General features: G+C 34.6%; 1 protein-coding gene across 50 annotated transcripts in view; it reads left to right on the top strand.

The window, feature by feature from the left end:
- The window catches only part of LOC137647080 (calponin homology domain-containing protein DDB_G0272472-like), a 216,226-nt gene that overhangs the window by 80,801 nt on the left and 116,736 nt on the right, over positions 1–18,689 (top strand). For 40 of the 50 annotated variants that reach the window (XM_068380251.1, XM_068380280.1, XM_068380266.1 and 37 more), the window contains 12 exons: positions 1,045–1,104; positions 2,561–2,620; positions 3,811–3,870; positions 5,258–5,317; positions 6,783–6,842; positions 8,055–8,114; positions 9,557–9,616; positions 11,027–11,086; positions 12,353–12,412; positions 15,873–15,932; positions 16,364–16,423; positions 17,613–17,672. In XM_068380251.1, coding sequence (XP_068236352.1) covers positions 1,045–1,104; positions 2,561–2,620; positions 3,811–3,870; positions 5,258–5,317; positions 6,783–6,842; positions 8,055–8,114; positions 9,557–9,616; positions 11,027–11,086; positions 12,353–12,412; positions 15,873–15,932; positions 16,364–16,423; positions 17,613–17,672 — 720 coding nt within the window. The remainder of the gene's footprint in view (positions 1–1,044; positions 1,105–2,560; positions 2,621–3,810; positions 3,871–5,257; positions 5,318–6,782; positions 6,843–8,054; positions 8,115–9,556; positions 9,617–11,026; positions 11,087–12,352; positions 12,413–15,872; positions 15,933–16,363; positions 16,424–17,612; positions 17,673–18,689) is intronic. The other 10 variants (XM_068380255.1, XM_068380254.1, XM_068380253.1 and 7 more) reach the window with 10 other exon arrangements.

Genomic DNA, 18,689 nt, shown 5'->3' with positions numbered 1-18,689 from the left:
ACAACTTGCAACTAGGACAAGGCAAACCTTAATAAAAGAAAGCATCTGCTTTTCATCAAATTCTGCTTTCCTAGCCACTAAAAAACAGGAGAAAACTATTATCTAGTTATCACCTACCCATTTGTGACTGTCGGGAACAAAACTTGTGTTAACTGCTGGGAAAGCAGCTATGCTAACCACTGTACCACCTTTGCCCAAGTAAAGACAAGGCAAGGCATCCATTAAACTCTCTCTTAACTGTAACTCTAAAAATCTATTGTACTTTGTGTAATAGTTCAGGGGGTAATTTTTTTGCCCTCAATGACGAGAGCTAAAAGAAGATTTCAGGTTGCACATATGGCAACTGGGAAAAGGGTTACCCTTGGTAAACAAACGACTGAAGGTGTTACCATTTACCTGGCAATTGATTGTACTTCTTAGTCAGTAGTGTCTGCTACCAGATAAATTTATCACAAGAAGTGCTTTGGTGGGTTCAAGTGTAACGAGGAAGGCCGACTCGGCCTTCCTTGTTACACTTGAGTTCATCCTTACATGTTGATACAAGGGTACTAGGACAGAGAAAACAGTAATAGCCTCCTTGAGAAAATCTTAGGACCACAGTTTGTTAACCCAATAAAGACTAAAAAAATATATAATTAATATTGCACCTTAAGGAAGTTTATCCATTGCTTGCAACATATTGTTGTAGTGTTAACCTTGCAATGCCTTTGCCTGGGACAGCATTACAGTTAGCATAATGAATTTTTCCCCTTGATGGTCTTTTTTCAATACACAAAATAATGACCATCTTAATTAGTTAAACAGTTGAGTAAGAATATAAATAGTAGATGTAAAAGTTCAAGACCAAATTCTTTTGGAAGTTAATTTTGTCCTATTACAGTACAGATAATATTTTTTCTAATTTTTCTTTCTTTTGAATAACAGTTGCTACATAATGTTTCCATGAAATATCATCTAAAAAAAATTAAAGTAAAGTAACCTTTTATTTAATGGAGTGATACACTTCTTACGGGTTTACTGTGACTCACTTCTGACATATTTCAGCACTTGCCACAAAATCCAGGTAGTTGGAACAGCCAAGGTACCGTCCCAGATGTACCCAAGGTATCTACTTTTTGATGACCTTGCTTTAATGTTGAGATATTATATGAAGATGCATTAACTTTGTGTGTGTGGATTGACCTTGGATCCTGAAGAGTTTAATGGGCATGGGTATGGGTTTTTCTTGTTACCCCATCAGTAATAGTTTTGAATTTGATAAACTTGATTTTTTGGAATATGGTGAAGTTATGATAAAGTAATTACATTGAGAGCCATTACTCTGGCCAGGTGAGTGTGAGCCAAGATCCCTGATTAAACTACTTATGCTATGTTCAGTTTACTTGTATAGTAGTTACTGTATATACTTGCGTATCATGTGACTTTTGAAGACTAATTTTGAAGCTAATTTCAATGGGGTTGCATCGTACACAAGATATAAATTTCGTCTATGTACTCTTGGTTTTCTTGAAATTTAGTTTACCTTTTCATAAGCCAAATACACCATGCGGCACCTATAATCTCAGGAAGGATAATTTTTCTTCTCACATTTCATAAAGCCTGCTTTTAGATTGTAACAACAAAACAATTTTCTCAGCTTCCACACACATTGCCTAGTTATCTTCTAAATTCTACCATTAACATTTAATTCTGTGATTTGCATATTTGCAAGGAGGAGTTTCCACCAATTTTTCTTTGTTCTCTCCAGTTTCGGACACTTCTTACCCCGATTCCAAATAGCATGATTAGTATGAGTATTGTTTACTCACCTTCATCTAAAGGTTGTTGTTTATACCCTAGCAGTATATTTCCTTGAGCATCTGTTCTCCTTAGGTAGGTTAAAAGGTATAATGTAAAAATATATCGATCTTATTCTGCCTAACTTTGTAACATAACTACGGCACTTGTTTACTGTCCTGCAATGGTTAAAATCCTAGCAAAACTGCTGTTATCCGATTCAATTGTTCATAACAAAACCGGTTGTTATCTGATTTTACTGTTCATCATAACACCGCGGTTATATGATTCGATTGTTCATAGTAATATCTGTTGTTCGATTCAATGGTCCAAAGTTCTATCTGTTGTTCGATTCTATTGTTCATGATAAAACAGTCTGTTATTTACTTTGTTGTTATTCTTGCTGTATGCACTTATGCAACAAATATAATGTTGCCAATGATACATTTATCATTCTCTCTTATTTTCATAATTTGATGAGGTAGAAGATTAGTTGAAGAAATGGAGTAAAGACTTTAGTCTATTGTAATTTGGTTTCTCAAAACGGGAACTCGTATGATACATGAAGAAATAATTGGTTATGGGTATAAATTTGGTGGTCGCACTATATGCGAGATCGGACGTTACGCGAGTATATACTGTAGATAGATATATGAATAAAACTTTATCGTATTCAGTTTACAGAAATGTTGCATGCCCTTGGTGTAAAAGAAATGTTTTAGTTTGGATTACTGTATAACATTACAATTACAATCTTGCCATAGCTCACTTCAGACCATTTCAGGTCTTACCACAAAAGTCTGTTGGCTGGAAAAACAAGGGTACTGTCTTGGAAGCACCCAAGGTATGAAATTTGTCATGATCTTTCCTTTAGAATTGTAACATTTTAATTACTTTTTGTTTTATTTAGATTTTTATTGGTATGGTAATTAGTTTAATTTTTTTACAAATATTGAAAATCATTCCTGTCTTAAGAGTAAACTTTGTACTCTCAATAGATATATAGATTGGTGATTACACTCACATTTTGCTTTGCAAGGAACCCCATAGCTGATACCAAAGGTTCCTTGCAGTGTCCCTTCGACCCCACCATCTCATGTGCAGTGCTATTTTCTTCTACTCTTCATCCAATGAAATTGGTAATTTCCTTCTTAGCTCTCCATCTTTGTTACCTTTACCTTGTTCCAAAGTTCACCTCTTATTCAAGCCGGTGTCAGGTCAATTATTCTAGTACATATCATGGAATCTATTTGGTTAAAACACGAAGGATATTGCTGTAGATTTGCTAAAGGGATGAATATCTTAATAATCTTTGCTCAAAACTTTAAAATTTTGATAGTCTTTGCTCAATGCTGAGCTTTTTATTTGAATCTTTAGTTATTTTAGCCTTGGGGAATCTGAGTTTTTGAAAACAGAATATAAGTATTACATTGGAATTTATTATTTTGATACTTAACACTGTCAAAAACTTGGAATTTGTAGATATATTGAAATCAATATAACAAATAACAAATAATACTGCATCAGTGTGTATTATCTGTTGTGAAATGATTTATTGACAAGTGTTGGAAATGAACGCTTGTTTAGTAGTTTGTTTTTTGTTTGCTGTTTAATATATAGTGATGTAAAGATAACGACCTATCGTTTGATAGAAAGAAAGTACTTAGGTTGATGTTCATTTTCCATGATTCTTGGTCTTGAGTATCTTATGACAGTTTTGGGGCTCAACAATGAAGCCTGTCATTTGCAACAGTAATGATTCAACATTGGAATTACCTTAGTATGATATGTGGGATGGTCTTAATTTAAAAAAATTTTTTGACTTCTACCTATAAGGTCGTTCATCTTTGTTTGAAGTTACTTTTTGTGTGAAGAATGTTATAACCCAGAAAATGGGTTTTGCCATGGGACTTTTGATTTTTATGTTTACTTTGTTAGTTGATGTCATATTATAGTGGGTAAATTACTGTTTTTATACATCTTTGCAGCAATCGAGAATATTTTCTTTCTTGAAGCACTTTTGACATGTTTCAGAGTCCAGTACTCAAGCCTATTGTTTACAACATTGAGGATACTGCCTCGGAAACACCTAAGGTATGAATTTGTAAGACATTCCTCAAATGTAATTTCTGAATATATGTATGTTACAGTAATGCTGCCCCATAGCAGACCTATTGGCTGAGTACCTATTGCCTCTGCGTTATCCTAAGCTCTGTCCACCAAGGATTTTGATATTGGGTCAGTACAAGGACAGTGAGACAGTTGAAAAACAAAATTCCTTGATATCCACTCCTAATGGATATCAGGCAGCTAAGACCTGCCATCTAGTGTCAAATTTTATTCTTTGGCAAAGTTCTTGAAAGCATCCAAGAAAGGCTTTAATCAGTAACTGCCAAGCCTGTGCTGTATTTGTGATTTAGTTGGGAGAAAACTACAACTTGCAACTAGGACAAGGCAAACCTTAATAAAGAAAGAATCTGCTTTTCATCAAATTCTGCTTCCCTAGCCACTAAAAAACTGGAGAAAAGTATTATCTAGTTATCACCTACCCATTTGTGATTGTCGGGAACAAAACTAGTGTTAACTGGTGGGAAAGCAGCTATGCTACCACTGTACCACCTTTGCCCAAGTAAAGACAAGGCAAGGCATCCATTAAACTCTCTCTTAACTGTAACTCTAAAAATCTATTGTACTTGGTGTAATAGTTCAGGGGGTAATTTTTTCCTCTCAATGATGAGAGCTAAAAGAAGACTTCAGGTTGCACATATGGCAACTGGAAAAAGGGTTACCCTTGGTAAACATACGACTGAAGGTGTTACCATTTACCTGGCAATTGATTGTACTTCTTAGTCAGTAGTGTCTCTGCTACCAGATAAATTTATCACAAGAAGTGCTTTGGTGGGTTCAAGTGTAACAAGGAAGGCCGACTCGGCCTTCCTTGTTACACTTGAGTTCTTCCTTACATGTTGATACAAGGGTACTAGGACAGAGAAGACAGTAACAGCCTCCATGAGAAAATCTTAGGACCACAGTTTGTTACCCCAATAAAGACTAAGAAAATATATAATTAATATTGCACCTCAAGGAAGATTATCCATTGCTTGCAACATTTTGTTGTAGTGTTAACCTTGCAATGCCTTTGCTTGGGACAGCATTACAGTCAGCATAATGAATTTTTCCCCTAGATGGTCTTTTTCCAATACACAAAATAATGACCATCTTAATTAGTTAAACAGTTGAGTAAGAATATAAATAGTAGATGTAAAAGTTCAATACCCAAGACCAAATTCTTTTGGAAGTTAATTTTGTCCTAATACAGTACAGATAATATTTTTTCTAATTTTTCTTTCTTTTGAATAACAGTTGCTACATAATGTTTCCATGAAATATCTAAAAAAAAATTAAAGTAAAGTAACCTTTTATTTAATGGAGTAATACACTTCTTAAGGGTTTACTGTGACTCACTTCTGACATATTTCAGCACTTGCCACAAAAGCCAGGTAGTTGGAACAGCCAAGGTACCATCCCAGATGTACCCAAGGTATCTACTTTTTGATGACCTTTCTTTAATGTTGAGATATTATATTAAGATGCATTAACTTTTGTGCGTGGTTTAACCTTGGATCCTGAAGAGTTGTATGGGCATGGGTTTTTCTTGTTACCCCATCAGTAATAGTTTTGAATTTGATAAAACGTGATTTTTTTGGAAAATGGTGAAGTTATGATAAAGTAATTACATTGAGAGCCATTACTCTGGCCAGGTGAGTGTGAGCCAAGATCCCTGATTAAACTACTTATGCTATGTTCAGTTCACTTGTATAGTAGTTACTGTATATACTTGCGTATCATGTGACTTTTGAAGACTAATTTTGAAGCTAATTTCAAGGGGGTTGCATCGCACACTTGATATAAAATTCGTCTATGTACTCTTGATTTTCTTGAAATTTAGTTTACCTTTTCATAAGCCGAATACACCATGCGGCACCTCCTATAAACTCAGGAATGATAATTTTATCTTATCACATTTCATAAAGCCTGCTTTTAGATTGTAACAACAAAACAATTTTCTCAGCTTCCACACACATTGCCTAGTTGTTATCTTCTAAATTCTACCATTAACATTTAATTCTGTGATTTGCATATTTGCAAGGAGGAGTTTCCACCAATTTTTCTTTGTTCTCTCCAGTTTCGGACACTTCTTACCCCGATTCCAAATAGCCTGATTGGTATGAGTATTGTTTTCTCACCTTCATCTAAAGGTGGTTATTTATACCCTAGCAGTATATTTCCTTGAGCACCTGTTCTCCTTAGGTAGGTTAAAAGGTATACAGTAATGTAAAAATATATCTATCTTATTCTGCCTAACTTTGTAACATAACTACGGCACTTGTTTACTGTCCTACAATGGTTAAAATCCTAGCAAAACTGCTGTTATCCAATTCAATTGTTCATAACAAAACAGGTTGTTATCCGATTTGACTGTTCATCATAGCACCGCGGTTATCTGATTCGATTGTTCATAGTAATGGCTGTTGTTCGATTCAATGATCCAATGTTCTAGTTGTTGTTCGATTCTATTGTTCATGATAAAACAGCCTTTTATTTACTTTGTTGTTATTCTTGCTGTATGCACTTATGCAACAAACATAATGTTGCCAATGATACATTTATCATTCTCTCTTATTTTCATAATTTGATGAGGTAGAAGATTAGGTAAAGAAATGGAGTAAAGACTTTAGTCTATTGTAATTTGGTTTCTCAAAAAGGGAACTCGTATGACACATGAAGAAATAATTGGTTATGGGTATAAATTTGGTGGTCGCACTATATGCGAGATTGGACGTTACGCGAGTATATGCTGTAGATAGATATCTGAATAAAACTCTCTATCGTATTCAGTTTACTGAAATGTTGCATGCCCTTGCTGTAAAAGAAATGTTTTAGTTTGGATTACTGTATAGCATTACAATTACAATATTTCCCTAGCTCACTTCAGACTATTTCAGGTCTTACCGAAAAAGCCTGTAGGCTGGAAAAACAAGGGTACTGTCTTGGAAGCACCCAAGGTATGAAGTTTGTCATGATCTTTCTTATAAAATTGTAAAATTTTAATTAATTTTTGTTTTATTTAGATTTTTATTGGTGTTGGAATTAGTTTAGATTTTTCACAAATATTGAAATTCATTCCTGTCCTATAAGTAAACTTTGTACTCTCAATAGATATATAGATTGGTGATTACACTCACATTTTGCTTTGCAAGGAACCCTATAGCTGATACCAAAGGTTCCTTGCAGTGTCCCTTCAACCCCAGCATCTCATGTGCATTGCTATTTTATTCTACTTTTCATCCAATGAAATTGGTAATTTCCTTCTTAGCTCTCCATCTTTGTTACCTTTACCTTGTTCCAAAGTTCACCTCTTATTCAAGCTGGTGTCAGGTCAATTATTTTAGAACATGTCATGCAATCTATTTGGTTAAAACAGGAAGGATATTGCTGTAGATTTGCTAAAGGGATGAATTTCTTAATAATCTTTGCTCAAAACTTTAAAATTTTGATAGTCTTGGCTTAATGCTTAACTTTTTATTTGAATCTTTAGTTATTTTAGCCTTGGGAAATCGGAATTGTTGAAAACAGAATATAAGTATTACATTGGAATTTATTATTTTGATACTTAACACTGTCAAAAACTTGAACCTTGTAGATATACTGTAATCAATGTGACCTAAAGTTAAGATTCGTCAAAATGACAAATAATACTGCATCAATGTGTGTTATCTGTTGTGAAATGATTTATTGACAAGTGTTGGAACTGAACACTTGTTTGGTAGTTTTTTGTTTTTTTTGTGCTGTTTAATATACAGTAATGTGTAGATAACGACCTATCGTTTGATAGAAAGAAAGTACTTAGGTTGATGTTCATTTTCCATGACTTTTGGTCTTGAGTATCTTATGACATTTTTGGGGCTCAACACTGAAGCCTGTCATTTGCTACAGTAAGGATTCAACATGGGAATTACCTTAGTATGATATGTGGGATGGTCTTAATTTAAAAAAATTCTTTGACTTCTATCTATAAGGTCATGTATCTTTGTTTGAAGTTAGTTTTTGTGTGAAGAATGTTATAACCTAGAAAATGGGTTTTGCCTTGGGACTCTTGATTTTTATGTTTATTTTGTTAGTTGATGTCATATTATAGTGGGTAAATTACTGTTTTTATACATCTTTGCAGCAATCGAGAATATTTTCTTTCTTGAAGCACTTTTGACATGTTTCAGAGTCCAGTACTCAAGCCTATTGTTTACAACATTGAGGATACTGCCTCGGAAACACCTAAGGTATGAATTTGTGAGACATTCCTCAAATATAATTTCTGAATATATGTATGTTACGGTAATGCTGCCCCATAACAAACCTATTGGCTCAGTACCTATTGCCTCTGCATTATTCAGAGCTCTGTCCACCAAGGATTTCGATATTGGGTCAGTACAAGGAGAGTGAGACAGTTGAAAAACAAAATTCCTTGATATCCACTCCTAATGGATATCAGGCAGCCAAGACCTGCCATCCAGTGTCAAATTTTATTCTTTGGCAAAGTTCTTGAAAGCATCCAAGAAAGTGTTTTAATCAGTAACTGCCAAGCCTGTGCAGTATTTGTGATTTAGTTGGGAGAAAACTACAACTTGCAACTAGGACAAGGCAAACCTTAATAAAGAAAGCATCTGCTTTTCATCAAATTCTGCTTTCCTAGCCACTAAAAAACAGGAGAAAACTATTATCTAGTTATCACCTACCCATTTGTGATTGTCGGGAACAAAACTAGTGTTAACTGCTGGAAAAGCAGCTATGCTAACCACTGTACCACCTTTGCCCAAGTAAAGACAAGGCAAGGCATCCATTAAACTCTCCTAACTGTAACTCTGAAAATCTATTGTACTTGGTGTAATAGTTGAGGGGGTAATTTTTTACCCCTCAATGACGAGAGCTAAAAGAAGACTTCAGGTTGCACATATGGCAACTGGGAAAAGAGGGTTACCCTTGGTAAACAAACGATGAAGGTGTTACCATTTACCTGGCAATTGATTGTACTTCTTAGTCAGTAGTGTCTGCTACCAGATAAATTTATCACAAGAAGTGCTTTGGTGGGTTCAAGTGTAACGAGGAAGGCCGACTCGGCCTTCCTTGTTACACTTGAGTTCTTCCTTACATGTTGATACAAGGGTACTAGGACAGAGAAAACAGTAATAGCCTCCTTGAGAAAATCTTAGGACCACAGTTTGTTAACCCAATAAAGACTAAAAAAAGATATAATTAATCTTGCACCTTACGGAAGTTTATCCATTGCTTGCAACATTTTGTTGTAGTGTTGACCTTGCAATGCCTTTGCCTGGGACAGCATTACAGTCAGCATAATGAATTTATTCCCCTAGATGGTCTTTTTTCAATACACAAAATAATGACCATCTTAATCAGTTAAACAGTTGAGTAAGAATATAAATAGTAGATGTAAAAGTTCAATACCCAAGACCAAATTCTTTTGGAAGTTAATTTTGTCCTATTTTAGATGTCAGGATGCCTGAAAACTTTATATCATTCATTCATTGTCCTATTACAGTAAAGATAATATTTTTTCTAATTTTTCTTTCTTTTGAATAACAGTTGCTACATAATGTTTCCATGAAATATCATCTAAAAAAAAATTAAAGTAAAGTAACCTTTTATTTAATGGAGTGATACACTTCTTAAGGGTTTACTGTGACTCACTTCTGAAATATTTCAGCACTTGCCACAAAAGCCAGGTAGTTGGAACAGCCAAGGTACCGTCCCAGATGTACCCAAGGTATCTACTTTTTGATGACCTTTCTTTAATGTTGAGATATTATATCAAGATGCATTAACTTTGTGTGCGTGGTTTAACCTTGGATCCTGAAGAGTTGTATGGGTTTTGCTTGTTACCCCATCAGCAATAGTTTTGAATTTGATAAACTTGATTTTTTTTAATATGGTGAAGTGTGAGCCAAGATCCCTGATTAAACTACTTATGCTATGTTTAGTTCACTTGTATAGTAGTTACTGTATATACTTGCGTATCATGTGACTTTTGAAGACTAATTTTGAAGCTAATTTCAAGGGGGTTGCATCGTACACAAGATATAAAATTCGTCTATGTACTCTTGGTTTTCTTGAAATTTAGTTTACCTTTCCATGAGCCGAATACACCATCCGGCACCTCCTATAAACTCAGGAATGATAATTTTTCTTCTCACATTTCATAAAGCCTGCTTTTAGATTGTAACAACAAAACAATTTTCTCAGATTCCACACACATCACCCATTGCCTAGTTATCTTCTAAATTCTACCATTAGAATTTAATTCTGTGATTTGCATATTTGCAAGGAGGAGTTTCCACCAATTTTTCTTTGTTCTCTCCAGTTTCGGACACTTCTTACCCCGAATCCAAATAGCCTGATTGGTATGAGTATTGTTTTCTCACCTTCATCTAAAGGTTGTTGTTTATACCTTAGCAGTATATTTCCTTGAGCATCTGTTCTCCTTAGGTAGGTTAAAAGGTATAATGTAAAAATATATCGATCTTATTCTGCCTAACTTTGTAACATAACTATGGCACTTCTTTACTGTCCTACAATGGTTAAAATCCTAGCAAAACTGCTGTTATCCGATTCAATTGTTCATAATAAAACAGGTTGTTATCTGATTTGACTGTTCATCATAACACCGCGGTTATCTGATTCAATTGTTCATAGTAATATCTGTTGTTCGATACAATGGTCCAAAGTTCTAGCTGTTGTTTGATTCTATTGTTCATGATAAAACAGCCTGTTATATACTTTGTTTTTATTCTTGCTGTATGCACTTATGCAACAAATATAATGTTGCCAATGATACATTTATCATTCTCTCTTATTTTCATAATTTGATGAGGTAGAAGATTAGGTAAAGAAATGGAGTAAAGACTTTAGTCTATTGTAATTTGGTTTCTCAAAAAGGAAACTCGTATGATACATGAAGAAATAATTGGTTATGGGTATAAATTTGGTGGTCGCACTACATGCGAGATTGGACGTTTCGCGAGTATATACTCTAGATAGATATCTGAATGAAACATCTTTATCGTATTCAGTTTACAGAAATGTTGCATGCCCTTGGTGTAAAAGAAATGTTTTAGTTTGGATTACTGTATAGCATTACAATTACAATCTTGCCATAGCTCACTTCAGACTATTTCAGGTCTTACCACAAAAGCCTGTTGGCTGGAAAAACAAGGGTACTGTCTTGGAAGCACCCAAGGTATGAAGTTTGTCATGATCTTTCTTATATAATTGTAAAATTTGAATTACTTTTTGTTTTATTTAGATTTTTATTGGTATTGTAATTAGTTCAAATTTTTTACAAATATTGAAAATCATTCCTTTCTTAAAAGTAAACTTTTTTACTCTCAATAGATATTTAGATTGGTGATTACACTCACATTTTGCTTTGCAAGGAACCCCATAGCTGATACCAAAGGTTCCTTGCAGTGTTCCATGTCATGTGCTGTGCTGTTTTCTTCTGCTCTTCATCATATGAAATTGGTAATTTCCTTTTTAGCTCTCCAGCTTCGTTATCTTTACAGTACCTTGTTCCAAAGTTCACCTCTTATTCAAGCCGGTGTCAGGTCAGTTATTTTAGTACATGTCATGGAATCTATTTGGTTAAAACAGGAAGGATATTGCTGTAGAATTGCTAAAGGGATGAATATCTTAATAATCTTTGCTCAAAGCTTTAAAATTTTGATAGTCTTTGCTCAATGCTGAACTGTTGATTTGAATCTTTAGTTATTTTAGCCTTGGGGAATCTGAGTTGTTGAAAACAGAATATAAGTACCATATTGGAATTTATTATTTTGATACTTAACACTGTCAAAAACCTGGAATTTGTAGATATATTGTAATCAATGTGACCTAGAGTTAAAATTCATCAAAATGACAAATAATACTGCATCAATGTGTGTTATCTGTTGTGAAATAATTTATAGGCAAGTGTTGGAACTGAACACTTGTGTAGTAGTTTGTTTTTTGTTTGCTGTTTTATATATAGTGATGTGAAGATAACGACCTATCGTTTGATAGAAAGAAAGTACTTAGGTTGATGTCCATTTTCCATGATTTTTCGTCTTGAGTATCTTATGACAGTTTTGGGGCTCAACAATGAAGCCTGTCATTTGAAACAGTAAGGATTCAACATTGGAATTACCTTAGTATGATATGTGTGATGATCTTAATTTAAAAAAATTCTTTGACTTCTATCTATAAGGTCGTTCATCTTTGTTTGAAGTTACTTTTTGTGCAAAGAATGTTATAACCTAGAAAATGATCCTAAACAGAAAACCAGAAAAAAACTTTATCTCAAAGGGAGGTTTTTGGAGGCAGAAATAGGAATTTAAAGCTACTTTTGTAATTATTATGTTTATTTCGTTAGTTAATGTCATATTTCAGTGGGTAAATTACTGTTTTTATACATCTTTTCAGCAAGGGAAAATATTTTCTTTCTTGAAGCACTTTTGACATGTTTCAGAGTCCAGTACTCAAGCCTATTTTTTACAACATTGAGGATACTGCCTCAGAAACACCTAAGGTATGAAATTTGTGAGACATTCCTCAAGGTTGAAGCATTTCATGAACTAAAACTATTCAAGATTTTGAGTCTTTGAAGGTACATTAGGTGGTCTGCATGTCTTATTTTGTTGATAGGAGAGGTGTTCTGCCTGATTAGAAGGGGTTTTGAACAATGAAAAAACCTATTTCACAGAGGTAGCCGAGTGTTTAGTCCCCTTGGACTTTCCCATTTTAGGCTAGGAGCGGAAATCCAATAGAATAGGATATACCAACAAAACAGTGTTCTCTGCTCTGGATCAAGTGTATCAAAGTGCAAGAACATAACTAGTGTTTATGAGGATTCCAGAGCCCACCACAGCACATCTTAAGCTAAATTCATTTTCTAGGAGACACCTCCCCCATTGAGGAGCATCACTAATCTGGGAAGAGGGTAACATCATCTGGGTACTTTATCATTGGAAGCCATCTTTATCTGATAATAATAGGCCTTATTTATGTCCCACCTCCCTTCAAGAGTATAAGGAGGTAAAATGGTCTTATGGACCACACAGTACCCATCTAAATACTGTACTGGTTTATCATGTGTTAAGAAGTAATTTTAATGGTTATGTATTGTGTGGTCCCCAAGGACTAGTAGCCGGGTATGAAAAGGTAGATATGAAAACCTTAATGTTCAGTTACTTATAAGCACTAAGTAAGAAAGTAATCCATACAGTATTTTACCTCATATAAATAGAAAACTAATAAGTCAACCCACTTAACACAAGATATAGTATCTTTGGAGAGCAGACTATAGATGTCTGTCAAGGCCAATCTGCTGGGGGACCCAGTTGAGGATCCGCCTTTTTTGCCGTAATTGAGCTAAGGACAATACAGTCAGCCCTTCCTATTTACAGGGATTAGGTAACAAAGAAAGATGTGAAAAGCAAGAATCCGCTAATACTTGTTACCCTAAGGTGATGGTTGGTTAACTCCTAATCTACCAACTCACTGGCCATTGCTTACGCATGGTTGACTAACGTATTGTACTGTGTAACCCACTGTACTGCCTAATAATGTTTTTACTTTGTTTCTATCATAGTATAAATATTGTGTTAATGAAATAAAACAATTCAGTAATTGTACAGTACATGCGTATGGTAAGACGATGGCACACATAACTTGAGTCATTGCCACACTTAAATATACATTTAATACGTACCGTAACAACAAAACATTGTGGTTCCTATCTAACAATATTTGATATTTGCCGATACTGTAGTGTATATTACTGTAATATATGAGCAGTAGTATCACTACAGTACAGCTTAAGTAAGTGATCACTGTTTTTGGCAGTTCAACTTGAACCATTCAAACTCGCCTTACATTTAGGCAGCTGTTAAGTATGGTATTTCACATACAGTATTGTAAAGTAGATAATATAACAATAACATCAATACTTAATGAACACACTAAAACAATAAAATTTAAAAGAAAAAGTACTAGTACAACACCACTAACCTATTATGTACAAAGTTCTACGTAGTAAGTCTGAAGTATGATGTAACTTTTGAGCTGTCGATTGTTTGGCGCATGTAGTGTAATGTATGTATTTCCTGTTTTACTAAAATCACCCTAAACAGACTGGATATGTACGGGTTTTTACATCACAACAAGATTTTGCACAAAAAGTACTGAAGTGAGAGATCCTCACACGAAGAGAGACAATGCGAGACTGAGGCTGATTCAGTATGAGATGGGCTGTTGTGCCCTTATTATTATTATTATTATTATTATTATTATTATTATTATTATTATTATTATTATTATTATTATTATTATTACTTGCTTAATTATAACCCTAGTAGGAAAAGCAGAATGCTATAAGTCCAGGGGCCCAAACAGGGAAAATAGCCCATTGAGGAAAGGAAACAGGGAAAAATTAAATACTTGAAGAACAGTAGCAACATTAAAATATTTCCTATATAAACTATAAAAACTTTAACAAAACCATAGGAATAGAAATTGGAGAGAATTGTGTGCCCGAGTGTACCCTCAAGCAAGAGAACTCAAACCCAAGACAGTGGAAGACCATGTTACAGAGGCTATGGCACCACCCAAGACTATAGAACAGTGGTTTGATTTTGGAGTGCCCTTCTCCCAGAAGACCTGCTTACCATAGCTGAGGAGTCTATTTTACCCTAACCAAAAGGAAAGTAGCCACAGAACAATTACAGTACAGAAGTTAACTCCTTGGGTGAAGAAGAATTGTTTAGTAATCTGTGTTATCAGGTGTATGAGGACAGAGGCGAATCTGTAAAGAATAGGCCAGACTATTTGGTGTATGTGTAGGCAAAGGGAAAGTGAACCGTATCTAAAGAGAAGAATCCAATGTAGTACTGTCTGGCCAGTTAAGGAACCCCATGACTTTCTAGCGGTATTATCTCAATGGGTGGCTGGTGCCCTAGCCAACCTACTACCAGAGAGAGAAATGGTACAAATCATGCCGGATACAAAGGAAAGCGGTTGGTTTTAAATCTTTGGTCCAAGAGAGTACTTAATATGAAACCGCGAATACATGATTTGTTTTCTATTTAATAGGTTACATGGTTCTCTATATTGAGAATCACCGATTCCACGAAGAGAGAACGTGCGAATATTAAGGGCTGACTATATACGCATGTAGCTATGCTTAGATTTGGATATACCAGTTTGTAACACCTTATGGCCAAACCAACTTCTAACGCTCTGGATATTACTAAGAAAGTTTAGGAAAGTGCAGTGCTCACACTGCCCTTCTTAATAAGGAAGATCGTAAGATAATGAACAGCTTTTGTAATTGTAGAAAGGGGGAAGTTTAGTATAGGAAGTATTCTGATGTCTTCTAGAAAGCCTGAACAAGGAGACCTGCCTGCCTTAATACACTTGTTCTTCCTCTCATGTTGATAAACGGGTCCTAGGGTAGGGAAAATAATATTTCTTTGTGTATATCATGTATTTGATTCCCTTTTGTAGGCTTCGTAGGAAAATCCTTAAGGACCATAGTTTGTCACCTCAATAAAGGATGTAGGAAAAATATTTAATGAAATATTGCGCTTTAAGGAAGTTTATGTTTGCATCTTATTACTCTAGGATTTATCTCGCAAAGCTTTTCTCTGAGACAGCCAGCATATTGCATTTAAACCTTAGATGGTCTTTTTTTTTTCAATACACCAAATAATGACTTATGTTGATTAGTCAAACAATTGGGTAAGAATATAGATATTACAGTAGATGTAAATGTGCAATATCTAAAACCAGTTTTTTTTTTTTTTAAAGTTAATTCTAGCCTATTACAGCGACAGAAATTAACTTGAGTAATTTTCCTTTCTTTTGGATAGAAGTGACCACATTACATTTCCATAAAATTTAATCAAACGAAAAGTTGAGTGTTATTTTGTTCATAGGAGTAATACACTTATTTTAAGAGTTTACTGTTACTCACTTCTGCTATGTTTCAGCACTTGCCACAAAAGCCAGGTAGTTGGAACAGCCAAGGTACCATCTCAGAAGTACCCAAGGTATATACTTTTTGATTACCTTTTTTTCAGTGTTGAGACATTTTTCCAAGATGCATTAACTTTGTGTGTGATTTGACTTTGGATCCTGATGAGTTGTGTGGCATTTTTTTTTTTTGGAATTTTGCATTACCCTATCAGTAATGGGTTTGGTCTTGATGAAATAAATTTGCTAAAATGAGTTGAAATTTTGATAAAATTGATATTACATTGAGAGTCATTACTCTTGTTAGGTGATTGTAAGCTAAGATCCTTAATAAAACTACTTATGCAATGCTCAGTTTATTTATCTAGTAGTTAGGTGAATGAAACTTTTTCATGTTCAAGTTACTGAACTGTTCCATGTCCTTACTTTGAAAGGAATGATTTTTATGGAATTTGGATTATAGCATTTCAGTTACAATCTTCCCATAACTCACTTCAGACTATTTCAGGTCTTACCAAAAAAGCCTGTAGGCTGGAACAACAAGGGTACTGTCATAGAAGCACTCAAGGTATGAATTTTTTCATGACGTTTCGTATTGAAAAGATTAAATCACTTTTTTTATGTTATTTCAATTCTTTATAGATATTGAAATGCATTCCTGTCCTGAAAGTAATCCTAACTGGCCTTTTCCCTTGCACTCCCAGTAGATTTTTTGGTAGGGCATTACACTCGATATATTTCAAGGCACACGATAACTGATATGAAAGGTTCTTTGCAGTGTCCCTTTGTCTTTACAATCTCAAGTGTAGTGCTGTTTTTTTCCTGCTTTTTATCTATTCTCATTGATAATTTCCTGCTTAGCTGTCCAGTTTATAACCCCTACCTTGTTCCAATGTTCACCTCTTAATCAAGGAAAGTGTCCTGTCATTTATTTTAGTACATGTCATGGAAGATATTTGGTTGAAACAGGAAGGATATTGCTGTAGAATTGTTGAAGGTGTGAACCTTTTAATAGTATTTGCTGAAGGCTTTAATTAGATGAACTTGTCTCATTTCTGAGCGATTTTTTTAAAACTTAAACTCTGTCAAAAACTAATTTTTTGTAGATACTATATAAGCAATTTGAAAAAAAAATAAGTAATACTGCATCAAATTTTGTTACTTGTGGAATGATTTCTAGTCAAATATTTGAACTGAACATTTGTTTAACAGCTTTTGTGTGCTGTTTAATATAACATGAAGATAATTATTGCGCCTGAAGACTTTTTTTTTATATGAACACAGTATTTAGGTCAATGTTCATTATCCAAGATTTTCATTCTTGAGTTACTCGATATTTTTCAAAGCTCAACATTGAACCCTGATGTTTACAACATGAATAATTTTACCTTGGAAATACCCAGGATATGGAATTTGAGATGGTGTTATCTTGACTTTTAAGTCCAAGATTGTTTATCTTTGTTTGAAGTGACTTTTTTTGTTTGACTTCATTGTTATTTGTGTGAAGTTACTTATGCAAAGAATGCAGTAACCTGGAAAAGGCGTTTTGCCGAATGACAATTAATTTTTATGTGATTTTAAACAGGACACCAGGAACAGATGTACAGTATGTATCTTTGATGGAGTTTTTGGAATCTAAAGTATTTTTTCAATTTTTTCGTTATATGATTTAATGTGGAATTATAGTAATTCAAGTAGATGGATTAGATTTTTTTTTTTTTTTTTGCATATCTTGAATCACTTTTGACATATTTCAGAGTCCAGTACTCACGCCTATTGTTTACAACGTTGAGGATACTGAATTGGAAACGCCTAAGGTATGAAATTTCAAACATTCCTCAAGGTTGAAGCATTTCATGTGCTAAACTATTCAGGAGTTTGAGTCTGAAGGTATATTATGTGCACAGTTTGCCACAACTAAGAAAAGTCGTCATACAATACTTGTTTTATGTGGTCTGCCTGTCTTTATGTTAATAGGAGAGGTGTTCTTCCTAATCAAAGGGGGTTTTGAAAACTTAAAAATCCTATTTTACGAATGTATCCTACTGTGCAATTCCCTAGGACTTTCCCATTTTAAACTAGAAGAGGAAATCCAGTACAACAGGATACCCAAAAAATAATAGTCTTACCTGCTCTGGGGCCAGTGTATCAAAGTGCAAGCACAAACTTGATGTGTGTAAGGGAGTCCCAAAGGGTTTTTGTGCTCTAGAACCTGTTACAGCCCCTCTTAAGCTAAATTTGTCTACTAGGAGACAACACCTACTGATCGCTGGAAACGTCAGTACCACCTGTCAAATTTTTTCTTACCACACCAAGCCATCTTTTTCCAAAAATAGAAGCACTCGGTTATATCCCATTTACTTGGATAAGTTTAGGAAGGTAAAAGGGTCACTTTAGCATGGGAGGTTCTCTGACAGGTTCTAGAGAACGTGAACCTGTGGGTCTCTCTTTTGCAAAAAGAATCCGTGGTTACACGTTGATACACAGGTTTTAGGGCGAGGAGACAATGTCTTTAGTATTTCCTGGTGTATTAAATTTCCTGTTCTGACATGAATGGGAAACTCTGGGGACCACAGTTCTTAGCCCTACCAAAAGGTTTAGGCATAAAAAAATTTCTTAAAATTTTTCATCTTAAGGAGTGCAATTTGACCCAAGTAGCCCAGCGGCATAGTAAGAAATATGAAACCAATTGTTCAAATTGTTCTAAAAGCACCAAAATTGGCACACATGTGGATTAATACATTATGAACAATTTTGGATATGGAGGCATTCAAGATTCTCCCCGCAGCACATTTGGCGGCCATTTTTCAAAATGGCCGCTATTTACCGTTAGC

The sequence above is a fragment of the Palaemon carinicauda genome, chromosome 9 (genome assembly GCF_036898095.1).
Source record: "Palaemon carinicauda isolate YSFRI2023 chromosome 9, ASM3689809v2, whole genome shotgun sequence".
NCBI lineage: Eukaryota > Metazoa > Arthropoda > Malacostraca > Decapoda > Palaemonidae > Palaemon > Palaemon carinicauda.
The sequence above is the reverse complement of the archived record's forward strand: the minus strand, read 5'-3'. Positions and strand labels throughout refer to the sequence as shown.